Source organism: Trichoplusia ni, chromosome 7 (genome assembly GCF_003590095.1).
Source record: "Trichoplusia ni isolate ovarian cell line Hi5 chromosome 7, tn1, whole genome shotgun sequence".
Classification (NCBI taxonomy): Eukaryota; Metazoa; Arthropoda; class Insecta; order Lepidoptera; family Noctuidae; genus Trichoplusia; species Trichoplusia ni.
Window position 1 is genome coordinate 7,847,303 of NC_039484.1, and position 17,523 is coordinate 7,864,825.

The following is a 17,523-nucleotide window of genomic DNA, read 5'->3' on the forward strand; positions in this document are numbered from 1 at the left end:
ATTTCTTGAAAATTGTTCGGTTTTATATGAGCTTCGGTGATTTTAGGAATCAATTTTAAATTTGTTTCCTGTTGTGTAGAATAAAGTGTTTCTATGTGTTCCCAAGAAACTTTTTTTTCATTGTATATAAAATTATTCGTCACTAAATTGTTCCTGATGCATTTAATTAAATGTGGGACATCGAATATATAGTAATTTTTTTTGCCATTAAATAAAAAGTAAGGCTTCTCAGGTGTGACCTTTTTTACTGGTTTAGCAAAGTTATCGAAATTTGATCCCTGATCAGATACAATAGCCTTAAGTTCTATCCCTATGTTTGATAGTTTCATAATTATTTCATCCAACTATTGTTCCAATTTCTCATAATGTTTTGGAGATCCTAAGAAAGAATAAGCAATAGGTTGTTTCCAGTTCACAATAATGCCTCTGAGCATTATTACACAGGCATGAGAAGCTATTTCCGATGTCACTTCACCATTGATATTATGAAGACCAATAATTTCGTCTCTTCTGGTGTCGTAATGTAAATGTCTCTTGAGAACCATTTCATCCACGGACAGAGTGCAGTACTTAGCTTCTGATGGGATAGATTTTAATTTAAATGATAAGAACTCCAAAATACGAGCATCGAATTTAGGTGGAATAACCATTTTAAATCTTTCAAGGGTACTTTCACTAGGAAGACCTAAAAATGTCTTCATACTCCGATACGTCTGCGGACTAGAAAAATGAAAATTTAAGACAAACAACTTAAAATCGGGATCATACTTGTTGCCTTTGCGCTTATTTTTTAAATTGTTCTGCCACTGAATGAGCTTACAAAATCTTTTTTGACCTCATCTTCGGTTCGAAAAGTAAACCTTTCAAAAGATTGTGACTCTTTTGATTGAACTGCTTGCTGTATTTTGTCCAAACTATTCTGAAGCTTTCTTCTTTTTACTTCCGACTCTTTCAATTCTTTACTAAGTCTTCTTTTCCTTGGTGTATTAGATTAAAGTGCAGTTGACGTCTGAGTTTGTTCAGTTTGACTATTATAAGACGTCTGTACCGACTCCGATTTTTTACCAGTGCCATATTTGGTTTGTGTCGACATTGCGTTAGATTCTGGTTCAGTACTGGCACTTGAAGTAGTTGGAAGAGATGACAATAGTTTTGTAGGCAAAGCGTCAGGTCGTAATTGTGGTTTTTGAATAATCACCGACTTTTCAAAATGAAGACAACACACATAATAACTTCTTGGCTTGGTGTCTGGCCCTGCTAGATCGGGCCTGCCAATCAATTCAGCCCATGTTTTACGCCTGAAAAAAATAAGAATCTATACTAATATATAAAGCTAAAGTTTTGCTTTGTTTGTTTGAACGCGCTAATCTCAGGAACTACTGGTCCAAATTGAAAAAATATTTTTGTGTTGAATAGACCATTCATCGAGGAAGGCTTTAGGTTATAAACCATCACGCTGCGACTAATAGGAGCGAAGATACAATGGAAAATGTGAAAAAAACAGGGCAGGTATACACTCATAATCATAACACGGGGACGAAGTCGCGGGCAACAGCTAGTACCTAATAAAATAGCACAGGTCTGAGGAAGGACATCGGTGGGTACCTAGATAAGAGAGACCGACAGGGACACAGATATGACGAATTTATAATAGTTCCCAAACTACGATAGACAAACTCAAAAATGTATAATCAATACATATTATAAAAGTAAGTCCCCCGCCGCGTCTGTCTGTTCGCGATAAACTCAAAAACCACTGTACATTTTCAAGCGGTATTCACCACTCGATACGGTGATTCTCGAGGAAGGTTTTAGTGTATATTATACCTAATTCGTTATTGAACGCGGGCGAAGCTGCGGGCAAAAGCTAGTTATGAATAAATAATACCTAGGTACTAATTAATAAATTCATTTAATAATAATATCAACATTTATTATTAACTATAACACGGGGCGAGCTCAAGAATTCTTTACCGATTACATGATACTCATGGAAAATGAACATTATAATTTTTTTATAACTTCAAACATTTTTTAATAAATTTTTCTTTACATAAACTCTACTCATATATTGATTATCTTAGCGATTTGTATTGTTTACAAATCGCTAAGAGCGCAAGTTTAGGCATGAAGCCGCGCCGCACCGCGCGACTTGCGGTAGGTATTTGAGCGACTGTCCGTCAAATATTATCACAATTTTATTCTAACAAAAATAGCTTTTTAAACGTTGTTGAAATAGTGTTTATGATAAGTAAAGCGTTTGTATATAAAAATATGTAAATAATTATGGTCTGAAATATAGGTATCTGAATAATAATATCACTTACCTTTCGTCATTGACAGGTAAATGGAAAAATGATAAGTGTTTATCCCTTCTTTCACTTGATGTGCACCCATCTACAGCACATAAGGCACCAGACGGCATCGTAGGTACGCGTACGAACAAATGAAACAAATTAATAACCTGCGTACGCGTCGCTTGCGAAAATCTCACTGCATTTGGTCCGCACAAGGCCCGAGACCAGTCGCGCGCTCGGCCGAACGGTAGGCAGTTATAGCGCGCAAGTACATAGAGTGACGGAGGCCTCAAAATCAAAAAGTTTTTATTTCAAATAGGCCGTTTCTCAGGCACTTTTAAAACGTTACATTACTGACTCTTGTTGCACGGTTCCAAAGTGTCATTCTTATGGAGAAGAACCGGCAAGAAACTATGACAGCCTGGCTACGTTGTCATAGCAAGACTTTCTTTGTTTGGCGAGTGTCTATATTTTGAATACATACAAATTTCTTACACCCTAACCTTGTATTTATTGTATTATTACATAATATGATGTATAATACATACTTGTACCTAAGAAGTTAAGGTGAAACTCTCCATTAGATAGCATATCGAAGCTACGTGATAGTCGACCATCTAGGCATGTAGCTTGCATCCAAGTGTTTCACGCAGACTTGATTGGAGGAACGAGTGAATCAGTGATCAGTGAATGCCATTAATTCTTGAACTCCTATTTTAAAGGCACTTCTAGAAGAACGACTGTTGAAGTACTTTAAATTTAGAAATAAAACAATTCAAAAAGGTATCCAAGTTACGAAACAAATTGTTATTAGCAATATAAAGTTTAACCGTTCACTGTAGTAGGAACGAGTACGAAAGTACATGTCTGGCAACGTCGCATCTCGTTACCACGTTGCTATGAGGGAGAAGGCAAGAGCGAGCAGCACTATCGAGCGCACGCCGCGCGCCGCGCCGGCGGGGCGGCAGCGTGGCGGGGCGGCAGCGCGGCGGGGCGGCGCGGCGGCGGCGCGACGCGACGCCGAGCTCATAGTTAGTCCACGGACCACACTTATACAGCCAACAAGTCGCTCATTTCTTTTTGTGATACAACTTTACTTAGTTTTAATACGTCAAATTAACTCCATCAATCACTTCCAATTCCTCACAAAGTATGGATGTCCAAGCTTTGATAGAATGTGTGCAAAAACATGAATATCTCTACAACATATATCATAAGGAATACAAAAATATTCCACTGAAAAATGCCACCTGGGAACAAATTGCAAACCTGTTAAATGAATCTAGTAAGTTTCTTTTTTGATCTTGACTAGTACCTATAGCTTGTTGTGTAAACTAAGTACAGACAGAGCCTTGAACAATACGTTTAAAATAATTATTATAAGCTCCTTTAAAACCTATTCAGTCACTTTATCTTATAAGTTTCCGTCAGAAGTAAAAATTTTTAATTTAGTTATTTTGCAAAACCTAAATATCCCGTATATTTTCTAGTTGATGCGTGCAAATTTAAATGGAAAACAGTGAGAGACGGGTATATGAAGCACAAAAAGCAATCACAAGGGTCATTTAAAAAGGCAAATGAATACATTTGGGGCTCAAACTTGGCGTTCTTAGACAATTTCACTACGACACGCCCTCTAGTCCTACAAAAACGGAATACCGATAGCTCTCAAAGTAATTCCCCGTACTACATACTGTCGCAGTCGCCGCAACCCACACCACACCAAGAGGAAGAGAACCATACCAACGAAAATAAATATAATTTAGCACATTTCGATTCAACAGACTACTTATTCCTAAGTTATGCCGAAACATTCAAGACATTTCCTCTTAGAAGGCAGTGTCTACTTAAAATAGAACTAGCCAAATTATTCGCTAACGCAGAACTCGAACACCAAAATACCAATGAAATGGAAGATCCCATGGTTATCAAAACAGAAGTTACGCCATTCTTTGAAGGCCCCAATCATAATAATAATGACTTTGAACCAATAGATCAAAAGTTCTGAGGATTGCCAACAAGTAATGCTAGAAGACTGGTTTACAAAGTGGTTTCTGAAGATAAAGTGCGTGTCAATATAAAATATTGCCATGTGAGTGTAGATGAATTTGGATCCCGTGGCACAACGCTGTTAGAGTGACAACGTACGGGATTCAAAGCAGACAATTTCTAAACTAGTATACGTATATGAAGCGATTAAAACTAGTGTTGACTAATTTCACAAACGAAATAATACATAAATGTTTATTATCAGTTACACAACAGCCATTTGTATTGAGCAGCGCGCTTGGCCGTGACTCCAGACTGTCAAGGTTCTGCTCATTGAAACTTTTGCTAAGATTCAAGTTTTATTAAACACGTGATTTGTTTCAATACAACATTTACTAGTTATTACTTTCTATTAAAAATGTTTCAATACATAATATTGTTTATTTTCATTTTAGTTTTAATTGTTTTATTTAATTCCGATTCGACATGAATTTGATGTTTTGAGCGATTTTTCATGTGCCTCAAAATTTAATAAAGATATATCAAAATAATCTATAATAAATAATATAAATATAAATTTTATACGAAGACTTGCTTAATTATTTACACGTACATCCTCGTACGTACGTTTATGTCAAGTTGTCATTGAAAGGTATTAAAACTATGCAGCATTAAAAAAAATCGTTCAATAAGTATTGGTAATTTGGTATGGTTTGGTAAGTCGTCGTATATGCGAAAACAGTAAGAACTAAGAAGTATCGTTATCTCATATTTCCTCTTGTAATAAAATAGCACATTGCAATTAATTGGCTTTGATGTGAACTCGTGACATTTGCCAAGTGTGGCCATTGAAACATTGTTTTTTTTCGCACACGCTGTTATGGCAAGGCGCCCAGTCGCGCCGCGCGCCGTCCCAACGCACAGTGGGCTGAAAATAACGTTTCATGGACATTCAATTTTTTTTCCAATTTGACGTGTTTCTTTATTGGAATCTGTTAAAACATGCTTCTTATTGATATGTTTTAAATATAAAGTCATAGATCATAGCGAAAGGCACACTTTTGATTTTTTTTCAAAAACTTTGTATGGGGAAAACCATAAAATAAGCTATATCTCAGCTGTCGCGTGAGTGCGCGTTATTTTCTTTCACATGATTATTGCTCTATTTTTTTGCAAAATTTTGACGTATTGCACCACGCTCGCGAAAGTGCGATTTCTGAGAAAAAAAATATTGAAAAATATATATATTTTCCTTTGAAAAATTCGTAAATTTATTAAAAAAATACCTATATATCTCTAAAAATTATAACATTAGCGGCCATAAACAACTTCAGTGCTGTTTAGCTCTTCTCAATTTTATAATAATGAACAATATGCGGCTAAATATGTATCAGAGAAATATGTTTTTTACATAATTTGTTTATGACACACGGTCTGGGATACCAGACCCTTTTAAAACAATGGATAAATATCAGTAAGTACCTATTGTTGCCATATGATTTCGTTGCCATCGGTCAGATTTAATGGAACTAATGAGGTTATGAACACACTGGAATCATCATTTCCATCTTCCACTTTCTGTTTATACCTGCTTTGGTTCGATGAACCATCAAAACCCCACGAAGCGAGCGAGCGAATATGAAGACTGGCTTCAGTGTGATATTGATTGGCCAAGTTGCATTGCAGAACCGAAGGCATCAGATGTTGTGGCGTCTGAATCTCATATCACCCTCGAATGTCCAGTCCCTTCTACATCTTCGTCAACTGAAGTACAGACAAGTATGAAGCGTTTGCTTCGAAAACCATTTCAAGATTTAGGAATAAAACAAAAGAAAAGAAGGACTGAAAATCAAAGAGACTGTGAGTCCAGTGAGCTTGCATATGCTGCTGTGCGAATGATGAGACAAGAAGGTTTGAACAATATGGCTTCTGTTATTGAGTTTATGATGAAACACCCAGAAGCTGCTGAAAAGTTAAACTCGTTTACCAAAAAAGCATATCCCAAGCATGTTTTTACACCAGAGAAAGCACTTGGTATGTTTTTATTCTTAAAATTGTCCAAGTGGCAATATATAACACTAAGGGAAATTCGAGAAGGTGTGTCAGACTTGTATCCGTTACTGTAAGCTACAGCAAGCTAAATCTCATTGTTATCCTGACAAAAAAAAACAATTACAGTGACGGATACAGCAGCCAAAATTTCCCTTCAAGCTCTTCTAGATTTAACAGTAACAAGAATTTTGAAAAGTTTACCTGTGTGTGTCGAAAAAAATTACCTTATTTTAGTGTCCAAGTGGGGTTTTGATGGTTCATCGAAACAAAGCAGGTATAAACAGAAAATGGAAGATGGAAATGATGATTCCAGTGTGTTCATAACCTCATTAGTTCCATTAAATCTGACCGATGGCAACGAAATCATATGGCAACAATAGGTACTTACTGATATTTATCCATTGTTTTAAAAGGGTCTGGTATCCCAGACCGTGTGTCATAAACAAATTATGTAAAAAACATATTTCTCTGATACATATTTAGCCGCATATTGTTCATTATTATAAAATTGAGAAGAGCTAAACAGCACTGAAGTTGTTTATGGCCGCTAATGTTATAATTTTTAGAGATATATAGGTATTTTTTTAATAAATTTACGAATTTTTCAAAGGAAAATATATATATTTTTCAATATTTTTTTTCTCAGAAATCGCACTTTCGCGAGCGTGGTGCAATACGTCAAAATTTTGCAAAAAAATAGAGCAATAATCATGTGAAAGAAAATAACGCGCACTCACGCGACAGCTGAGATATAGCTTATTTTATGGTTTTCCCCATACAAAGTTTTTGAAAAAAAAATCAAAAGTGTGCCTTTCGCTATGATCTATGACTTTATATTTAAAACATATCAATAAGAAGCATGTTTTAACAGATTCCAATAAAGAAACACGTCAAATTGGAAAAAAAATTTGAATGTCCATGAAACGTTATTTTCAGCCCACTGTGCAACGCGAGCGGCCGGCGCTTACATACGTACTTACGTAGATACCTATGTACACGTATGTATAGTGACTGGGTTAAACTGAGCCCGACTCGTGATACCTACGTGGACTTAGTTTACTAGAATTATTAATGGTCAATTGATTTATAACTGATACTTGTCTATTAAGGAACATAAACTATTTGACTTACAAAAAGAAAAGAATCAAATTAAATTATAGGTGATAAATCATTAATTACTTTCGAGTAACCGGAGAATACATGTATGATAAATAAAGCAAAAATTTTTTAAAACATATTTCCACCTGCTCCGAAGTAGATAATTACGTCGACACACGCAAACTCTATTCTCTAAATCAAACATAGTTTTTCACACTGAAAATACCTATGTATGAAACCTCGATTATTATTACAATAAAAAACCAAGTCGGTACACTGAACTATTGATTTTTCATTATATAAAATGCAGTCGGCGATAAGCTAGAAATACACCGGCACTTCAATTAGTCTGCTGTAACTATTTTTGTAGCAGGCCGTTGACTTGCCCTTATTTCTATTGAACGGTGACCTGCACGTGACCTCACGGTGACCCCGCCTTCCAGAAGTTATTCATGAAGAATGTAACCGCGATTCTGAATGCTGAAAAGCTAAATAACTCATACTTTTTGTTTAATACTGAGTACTAAACAAAACTCAGTAGAACTTATTTCTTTACATATTATTGTTTATAGTGCCAAAGTGGATTAACTATTATCTACATTCTATGTAACAAACCTACTAATAAATAATATTAATATTCCCCGTGCTTTCGCCGGCACGGAACTTTACCAAATTTTATCAAAATCGGTTGAGCGGTTTAGCGTATCAGACGGGCGAAGTTACTTTCACATTTGCAATATTGGTATTCTGCTTGCATCGCACTAGTCTGTTCTAGACCGCCCTGTCAGGTGACCAGTATTTATGGTCGGATACGGACTAAAGTGGATATTGAATTTCAATTAAATTAAGTCCGGCAAGCCATTGCCTTGTTCCTTAGTCAAATGACGCTCAATTTATATAAGCCAAGAAAAAGCGTAATTATAAATGTTAAGTTTAATTAATGTGAGTCTTTGTTACACTACATATGGTGCTGCATTGATTTACATTGAGATGAGAAATAATGTTTTTTTTATCTTAAATGTAGGTATTATTTATATAACAGTGCATTAGCTACTAACAACAAAAACTGTTAACATTCACCAATATTATTTAGTTTTCGGTAAGACGGCTTTTAGCAGAAAAATCATTAATCTACCACTCAGAAGAACCCACCCAGAATCCTGCAAAACGAATTTTATCCTGAACGCACACAAATAACGTATAGTAAACGCTATAGTAAACACTCACACAACCACAAAGTACAGCTGATCTCTCTCACTTCGAAACGGGGAGCAAAATAGCGCAGGGCGACGTTGCCGCTCCGTGCTCCCCGGTTGCCGCCCCGCACGCCACGCAAACTCGCAAGTAAATATTCAAATTTCGAACTTGGATGGCATTGCGAATTGAATAACATGTAGACTGGTAACTGGTATAAAGAGCCCGTTTATGGTACGAATTAAAAAGTAACACGCTTTGTCGCTTTGATTAGTATCAAGAAGTTCTGACTATTGATAACGTTAAAATCTTTTTTTGTAAAAACAATAATGATTTAGCATTTGTTGTTTTTGAAATACATAGTGTGCAGCTGCTATTAAGTAATTACGACTTTACGAATATTAAGAACATTCCTACTAAATAAATATAATTAGGTATTAAATGCAAATATGTGTAAATGTGAAATGTGTAATGACAACCTTACTGTGGTACATAATGCTTCCCCGTAACGGTTTATGCTAAAATGGTTAAAAACTGGTTTTATTTTTGGACTTCGTTAATTGGACTGTAAAGAGAATTTGAAACATCGCACGTGCATGCGTTTTAACGACCTTTTTAAATTCGGTTACAGTATCTCTTGTACAGGTAAAAAAACATTATTTTTTAAGGACGAAGCAAGGTCTTTAACATATATGATAGGCCTCTAATACACACAACATTTATTTCTAACAATCAATTTGTTTATTTTAATTACGTCATGTTAATCATGTATTAGGATATTAATAACAATAACACTGCATAATACTTGAAAGACACTCATCATCTCAATTTATTTCTGAAACTATTATATCGTGATAAATTACGATGGGCTCGGAAAGTTTGAATTTGCGGATTGAGTCCACCAACACGACCGCTCGGCTTGGAGAACAGGAGCGACTGATGAAGAGCGCGATCGGCCTGCTCGACGACCGACGCGACCCGATGTGCCATACCGAGGCAGGCGGCCCGCAACAGCGCACGTCGCGCGATTATTCCCGCGTAAACTAAGTTATTATGAATTGAAAGATCGTTTAAAGTAGTGAAAATGGAACGACCAGGTTTCAAAGCAATCGAAAAAAAGATCAAAATTCAAGTTTTGCTAGAATATAAACGTCGCCGATGTCTTTGGGACATAACACATCCAGAATACCATAATCAAGCAGTACGAAATGAAGAGCTAGGCCAAATTTTAAAGTTATGGCACAAAATAGATCCAACGGCTACGATTGAGTCTATAAAAATGAAGATATTAAACATGCGAACAAATTACATTCGGCAAAGGAAAAAGGTAAGATTTTACTTATGTTTTATTTAATCATTCACAAAGAGGTTATCGAAAAGTATCAAAAACAATTGTGTATGTCTAACTTAAGGCAGGATCACCTGTTTGCATGAAGTCGAGGTCGATGACATGTCGATATTACTCGATTCATAATATCCATCATTTAGATTAAAATACATCAGATAAAAACATCGACTGAATTTTTCCTTAATGTTTTAATATGTACCTAATTCAAAAGTAAAAATCCATTGATACTGGCTTATGACGTCACGGTTTCTACGCAATCGTGACGTCATATGCCTGACTAACTTGTAGACTGGCTTGATGGAGGTATTAAAAACAAATGATGTTGCATATACAAATGGTATAGACTATAGACTTAAATCAAACTATGAAACCTCAAACTTCTTGTCTATTCTTAGCCTGAGTTACACTTTGATGATACAACGGTTTAGTTATAAAGCGGGGTTACGGGGATCGCTCGACTAGTTTCAACAAAAGTTAGTTTTTTTATAATTTTTAGAGTTTAGACGTGATTCAGAGGTGACAGACCATAGATTAGAATTTGTTATTTTTATTAGAAAGTCAGATCCTAGAATGGGAGGTGCGCACAAAATAAACAAAAATAAAGATTCAGATTTTTAGAAAGTTAAGTAAAAAAAAATAACTATTTTTTTTTACAATTCAGTATTTATCGCCATTTTATGAACACGCTCTATCGTCAAGCGACAAGACCGAACTGATTTGATATCCTCGCTACTAGCGCATTAGGTCGCTTGTCGGCTTGGCCCGTTTGTGTCCATAACGCGTTGACAGTAACGTTGGGAAAAAAACTCGCGCGTGACGGTTTATAGCCTACATCAATAAATAGGCAATCTAACATTATTTACTTTAAAATCGGACTAAAAGAAAAAACGTCTTTATTACAAAATAATACATATATTCTTAACATACAAATATCGCCACATCCGCGTTAGGCTTGCAGTATGGACGCTGTGATTTTATTTCTCCGAGAACGAAACGTTCCAATGTATTATTACATACGTATACTAGCGACCCGCCCCGGCTTCGCACGGGAGCAGTGCTAATATACGCATCAGAATTTCGGTAACGTTCTTTATTTTGATAAAGATTCATACCATGCATCGTAACGTAACAACTTTGGAATAAACGTTCGAAATTTGAAAAATTGAATACTTGACGTATTTATTTTGGTAAGGATTAGTACCATATCAACAAAAATAGCTTTGCAAAGAAGTTTTGTTTTGGAATAAAATTATTAACCAAAAAAATGGTTATGGTGATGCAACCTTAAAAAACAGTCATACGCTGTCCGAGACTTTTTTCTAGATTTTTTTATGGTGTACACTATTGTAGAACATTATTTTGATATAAGTAGCTCTTGGGGTTATGTTAGTGTTTGCGATGAAAGTATAAAATAAAATTATTACAAAAAAGTGGTTATTGTGAGCGAACCTTGAGAGATAGAGTTATGCCCTCGTGGACTTTTTTGTAGATCTTTATATGGTGTACAATATTTGAGCACATTATTTTGAAGTATCTCTTGCGGTTAGGCCAGCGTTTGCAAAAATACGTAAAAAATTGTAAATAAACACATTTGAAATCGCTAAAATTGACTATGTTCCTGTACGAAAATATGTATAGATTATACTTAAAAACCTTCCTCATAAATCACTTTATATATTAAAGAAAACCCCATCAAAATCCGTCGAGTAGTTTCAAAGATCTAAGTGGTCAAGGGGAAATAGGGACAGAAAAGGTGGTTGTTTTGTAATTATGTCGTGATTGAAGTTCAAAGTCAAAGTTACGTAATTTGTCAAAATGGAATACCATTCTCGAATGTCATATACTTTTATATTCTTACGATGTAACCGTAATTGAATAAAAGTTAACAATTGTTTATTAGACAAATAGACAAATCTATAGCCGAAAGATTTATCAATCCAACTCAAGCATTGGGTTATAATACGTCTATAATAAAAACAAAATAACATAATCGTAATTATTCGCACAACATGTTTCACAGCCACTGACACTCCAAGCTCCAAAAATCTACATACTTAGTTATTCTTATTGAATACGAACCCCTTTTTCTGCTACAATTATGTTACCAGGGTGAAATTCAAGGCCAATAACTAGCAAGACGAATCATCTCTTGATATCTCACAACTTTTAAAAGGCTCGCCCGATTTTTATCAAATATATCTTAAAACACTCCCACATAATTCACCTTTAAAACAAAACAGACTTGATTTGAATCTCCCAATCCGTTCGGGAGTTATAACGTCTCAGAGAGACTGGCAGAAAACTCAAGTTTTTAACACAACTCTTTGTGTCGGCAGTTAAAATGGGGCCTTTAAGTCATTCGCACCGGGGCGGGCGGGGCGAGCGGTTGTGTCCCCTCGGTTCGTTCGTTGTTCTTAAATAAATTTATCAGTTAGCATATATATTTTTATCACTTAAACTTTTAATTCGTCGTGTAAATGAATATGCGACGAAGAACGTCGAACCTAGGTCGCCATACGCGAGCTGCCCGACAGAAGAAGCTATCGCGTAAAATAAAATTCCTCCAAAGAAATGGTGATTGGTTGGCAGCTGAAATTTTAATGTCAAAGGAACGTTCAAAAAAGGTCAGTAAATAAGAGGATATAAATATGATCAAATTTTGGCCGACTTCAAAAAATTTGGTTCTCAATTTTGGTCTTTTTGTTTCATTTATTATTTACGTACACGGACACTTCTGGTCCGATTTACGTGAGTATTTCTTGTACCTTAGCTGACATCTGGGTTTTTAAAAAATAAAATCTATTAGCATTTTGCTTTTGAATTTACAAGATACCACTCTTTCCATGTTCAACGATATCTCCGCAGATAGTGTTGACAATTTGCCTATTCAGAGCTATTTTTTTATGTCGATTTAAAATCTTTAATAATGATACAAGTACAAATAATGTGGCCATTTGACAAAATTTACCTAAGTTTGTGGAATGGCCACATTATTTGTGTCATAAAATATTTAAAAAAACCAAACGGACTGGCCACGTGTCATTAAATACTACTACTTTACTGATATTATAAAGAGGAAACGTTTGTGACGGTGTAACGGGTAATCTCTGGAACTTCTGAACATATTTTCAAAATGATTTCACCAATATGTAGCTACGTTATTATGGAGTGTCATAGGCTATAATGATTTCCAAAAATAATTACGCATTGCTTTCAAAACTGCTTTCATCGCGTACGCTGTGAAAACGATTTAGGATAGAACAAAACAATGTACTACGATATTAAAGGACGTATCAAAATATGTACATCTTTAAGAAGAAAGGCAATTTAATGTTGAATATTTTTGCTTATTGCTTTTCAGTATATTCGTAAGAGGCATGTATGGATGTCCAAACGTAAATGCGTCCTGAATTTATAATTGTCAAACCACTCGCTTAGACAGATGTAAGTTTCCTTCCTAATATCACCATCAACTCAGTCTACCGTACAACAGAAAACGTAAACTGCTTTAAAGCTAAGTCATGGTTTGAATTAAAAAATCTGTTTTTAGGTTGAAAATAGCATAACAGCTGATGGCGAAGAAGTATTTAAACCAACACTCTGGTACTATAAATACTTGGATTTTCTCACTTCTCACAGTGCTATAAAACATAAGCCAAAACCTAAGGATGGTGAATCCAATACTGATACGGATTCTGAAGATATGAGCGATGTAAGTTTTGGAAATTAACTCTGCGCTTCGCATATAACATACGTAACTATCGAAACTAGGTTTCCCCGCCCCTATTGGTTGAACCCTTCATCACAAATATAGATATACAATAGATGACGCAAATGCATGTACTTTGCGTGACCAAACCGCGACGAAGCGTCAAGGTTGGCCACTGCTACTCGCAGTCCGCGCGCGTCTGTTGTTGTAGTCGTACAACCGCGTAAACTCAAAAAATGCCTCGATGCGTTATAATTAACTGCAATAGCCCAAACAATTGGAGTACCCAAAGGCAAGAACATATTTCCTACCACAGGTAAGTAATTTAAAAATTATACTATTCGAAATTCCATTTTTAAGTATTCCAAGCTACGATACCAAGATTCCAATAATACCTAAAGATTAACTATAGGAAAACTATATTCACATTACGTTGCCGCATTTGCTTTGAGCGTTTGATCTGACATTGTGAGTTAAGAGACGATGAATATCGGAACATGCAACACTGTCGCGCAACGCTTAAACCTCGTGGTACGGGGAATTTATCATTCGCCTGCAAAATCTGGCTACTAGTGTTGTGCGTCTAACATAATATGTCAATAATCGATTTTAGTCGAAATCAGACAGACCAATGCCCCATTACTCATTACAAAAAAGCCAATTTAGTACCTAGTTATGTATTTCAAATGTAAATGTTTATCCTTTGAACATATTATTATACGACTATATCGATTAGAACGTTTATAATTTTAGGTTGTGTTTAAAAAAATATTTCATTTTTATTTTAGTTTTCCGCATGATGTAATCATAAAAGAAAAATGGATTGCGGCCACGGGACGGAAAGACTGGTTCCCGACTAAACACAGCACTATTTGTTCCTTACATTTTGATAATACTAGTTTTATTGAAGGGAAAAAGTTGAGACTGTTGAAAAAAACGGCATGCCCTACTATTGCTATACTAAAAGTCATTGACAATAATGATGAGGTTAGTGAATACATTTAATGTGTAATATTGTTTTTAATTAAAAGAGCATAAAATATCTGATATAAAATCATTTGTGCTTTACAGAATACAAATACACCATCACAACCTTCATCTTTGTCAAGGGAGAGCATACTAGAAAAGGTATAATATATATTTTTCATGAAAATGTGAGCATACATAAATAAGACAACTCATCGGTATTATGTAAGCGAGTAGCAGAAGTGGAAGACATCAGTGAAAGCGCGTGATTAACTGGACTTAGATCGAGACAAACAGAGGAGGTGGAAAAAGAAATAGGGGTGGAAATTGAGACCGGGAACCGGCAACTTGAAACAACTACTAATACTTCCATTATACATATTACAGGATGTCAATGAACCCACACCAAAAGCGAAAAGTGTGACGAAAGAGAAATTATTAAATAAAATAGACAATGCACAAGAAGAAATAAATCGACAATACAAGGTAATGAAAATAGGCAACCAGCAGAAACGCCGCAAAATGAATAAAATTCTCACGCTGATGATTTTGCTGAAATGCTTAAAACAGAGACCACTTATCAATGATGTACAAGCTAATTTAATTCAGTCAACCAACGTTACAGCTCGCGAATTATACTCTAGAAGAACAAAGCACAGTAACACTACACGTTGAAGTAATCGGCTGGCTCTTCCTTTGGCTTCTAATATATTTTCTCTGGTTTTATTTCGCGATTTTGTTGTTTCCATAGCCTACAACACGTTATAAAACCCCTATGTTATGCAAACAAAGTACTACTATAAGATATATTATTGTTTTTAACAATAAGAGATTATTTTATTAAATTAAAAGATATTTACTATTTAGTATCATTCGTCTGTCTGAAAATCGATTTCATTCATGTAATCGATTTGTGATTTTTGGATTATCTAAAACGACTGTTTATTAACGGCTTAGTATTCGATTCGCCCGAATCGACTACTTTTAATTTTGAATATTTTTAGGGGCAGATACTAGACAAAAACTATTATTGTACTACTTATTTTTTTTTCTGAAATATAATAGTTTCGGGCGAATAGTGCATTACAAAATTTTGGTGTACCGGGTGTGCCCGCTGTATCATTTTTGTCTAGGGCGAATCTGCCCCTAAAAATATTCAACATTAAAGAAACTACTAACCCTTATTAACATAACATGCATGTCAATACTAATCCTTTATGTTTCATAGAAATATCAACAAATATATTTGAGTAAGTTTAAGTGAGAAAAGGTATTATCAGTAGAATCTTTTGATTGGAGTAGGCGTATTGGCGGAATCGGTGTCTTAGAAACGATATAGAGTTCCAATCACTAAATTTCTACTGTGACGTCACAGTAGGCGTTAAAAAGTCGGCACGCTTCTACTCAATACAAATCGTGATACTTGTGTCATCTATTGTATATCTATATCTATAGCCTACATGGATAAATGGAAAATATAGCATGAAAAATATAAGTCGTAACTGAGTTCCTGAGATTATCGCATTCAAACAAACTGTTCTTCTTTATAGCATTGGAATAGATTGTTACATATACCCACTATTATGGTAGCAACAAGGTTTCTTTGCCAGTCAGCAAAACCGAGTTGCCCATGATGACACCCGAATGAATATTTTTGCTCTTAATAATCGCAATTCAGACATATCATACATTGTTGTCTTATATGCTTAAACTTTTACAGGTGGACTCATCAATAAACAAAATACACGAAGCTATTGCTTCTGAGAATGAAAACGATTCTCGAAGTCAAGATACTATGGATGAATCTGCTGCAGCCTTCGGAAGGTCAGTTGGTTTGCAGCTATGCAAGATAACGGACATGCAGAGATGGATAGCAGAGAAACTCATATCAGATGTTCTCTTCCAAGCAAAATTATCACACCTATCCACCACATCAAAAGTTACGATAAATGAGAATAAGTCTATTGTTAAAACTGAACCTGAATTAAATACAAGTGAAGTGACTGAGCCTGATCATATTATGTTTTACGTAAAAGAAGAACCTGAAAGTGACCTGCATTGTGAAAATGTTCTTCAAGCTGAAGCTGATCAAAAGGACGAAACCGATTTGCTTGGTGAAAGTGTTCCAGTTTTCGAAGATATTAAGATAGAAGAAAACGAAACAGAAAACGCCGTCAAATTTCTACAAATGTACTAGACGTCGTCGGTGGCAATAAGTTAAGAGTAACACGTTTCTTTATCTGCGGCCAGAAAGAAACTATTAAGTACACCAGCATTTCTACTTTTAAGGTATTTTTGTTTTCGTCCTATTAAGGTAAAATACTATGTATTCTATCGCAGTTGTAAGCAATTTCTTTTTAAATAAAATGGTTCTTTTTTATAAGTATGAGTTTTACTCCCTTTGTCATTAATTAATATCTTCAATATCAATCGACCACAAATTTTCACTTGTAGTCAACACAGACATTTGTAAGTGGAAGAATATTTTTTCATGATAAGTCTGTAGAAAATGCGTCAAAGATATGATTGACTCCGTACCTGTTTTCACTTTAATTAATTTTCTGTTTAGCTAGATTAGTGGAAGTTTTGATTTGATTTAGTAAACGAATTTGAGACGTCTTCTTCAACCAAAAAATGTAAATATGATGTTGTAAATTGTGCAGTGATGTGGCTAAAACATAATATTTATAGTTGAAGTTAATCTCATGCAAATTTTACTAGACTGCCATGGTCAATTACATCGCGCTTGGGTTGTGAGAATTTAGAAATTGTGCACAAAACCAATGGTGATAGTTTCAATCGTGTTTAGCTCCTTGATTTACTATACTTAGAGAAAAAAATCGGAAAAGCGAGAGTCAATCATTTGATAT

At 35.1% G+C, this 17,523-nt stretch overlaps 3 protein-coding genes across 11 annotated transcripts in view; all 3 read left to right on the top strand.

Moving 5' to 3' along the window:
* The window catches only part of LOC113495989, a 116,730-nt gene that overhangs the window by 14,349 nt on the left and 84,858 nt on the right, over positions 1–17,523 (top strand). The gene's annotated exons all lie outside the window — the stretch shown is intronic.
* Positions 3,299–4,740, top strand: LOC113495997 (transcription factor Adf-1-like). The gene is made up of 2 exons (XM_026875042.1): positions 3,299–3,582; positions 3,788–4,740. Exons 1-2 carry the CDS (start codon positions 3,450–3,452, stop codon positions 4,303–4,305), a joined length of 651 nt encoding a protein of 216 aa, XP_026730843.1. The 5' UTR covers positions 3,299–3,449; the 3' UTR covers positions 4,306–4,740.
* LOC113495994 (THAP domain-containing protein 4-like) lies at positions 8,421–17,036 on the top strand. Of its 2 annotated transcripts, XM_026875037.1 has the most exons (5): positions 13,697–14,003; positions 14,476–14,674; positions 14,759–14,815; positions 15,041–15,139; positions 16,374–17,036. In XM_026875037.1, the coding sequence occupies exons 1-5, from the start codon at positions 13,924–13,926 to the stop codon at positions 16,848–16,850; spliced, it is 912 nt and encodes a 303-aa protein (XP_026730838.1). In that variant the 5' UTR covers positions 13,697–13,923; the 3' UTR covers positions 16,851–17,036. The 2 variants fall into 2 exon arrangements, with proteins under 2 accessions (XP_026730839.1, XP_026730838.1); XM_026875038.1 differs by lacking the exons at positions 13,697–14,003; positions 14,476–14,674; positions 14,759–14,815; positions 15,041–15,139 and adding exons at positions 8,421–9,957; positions 13,529–13,690.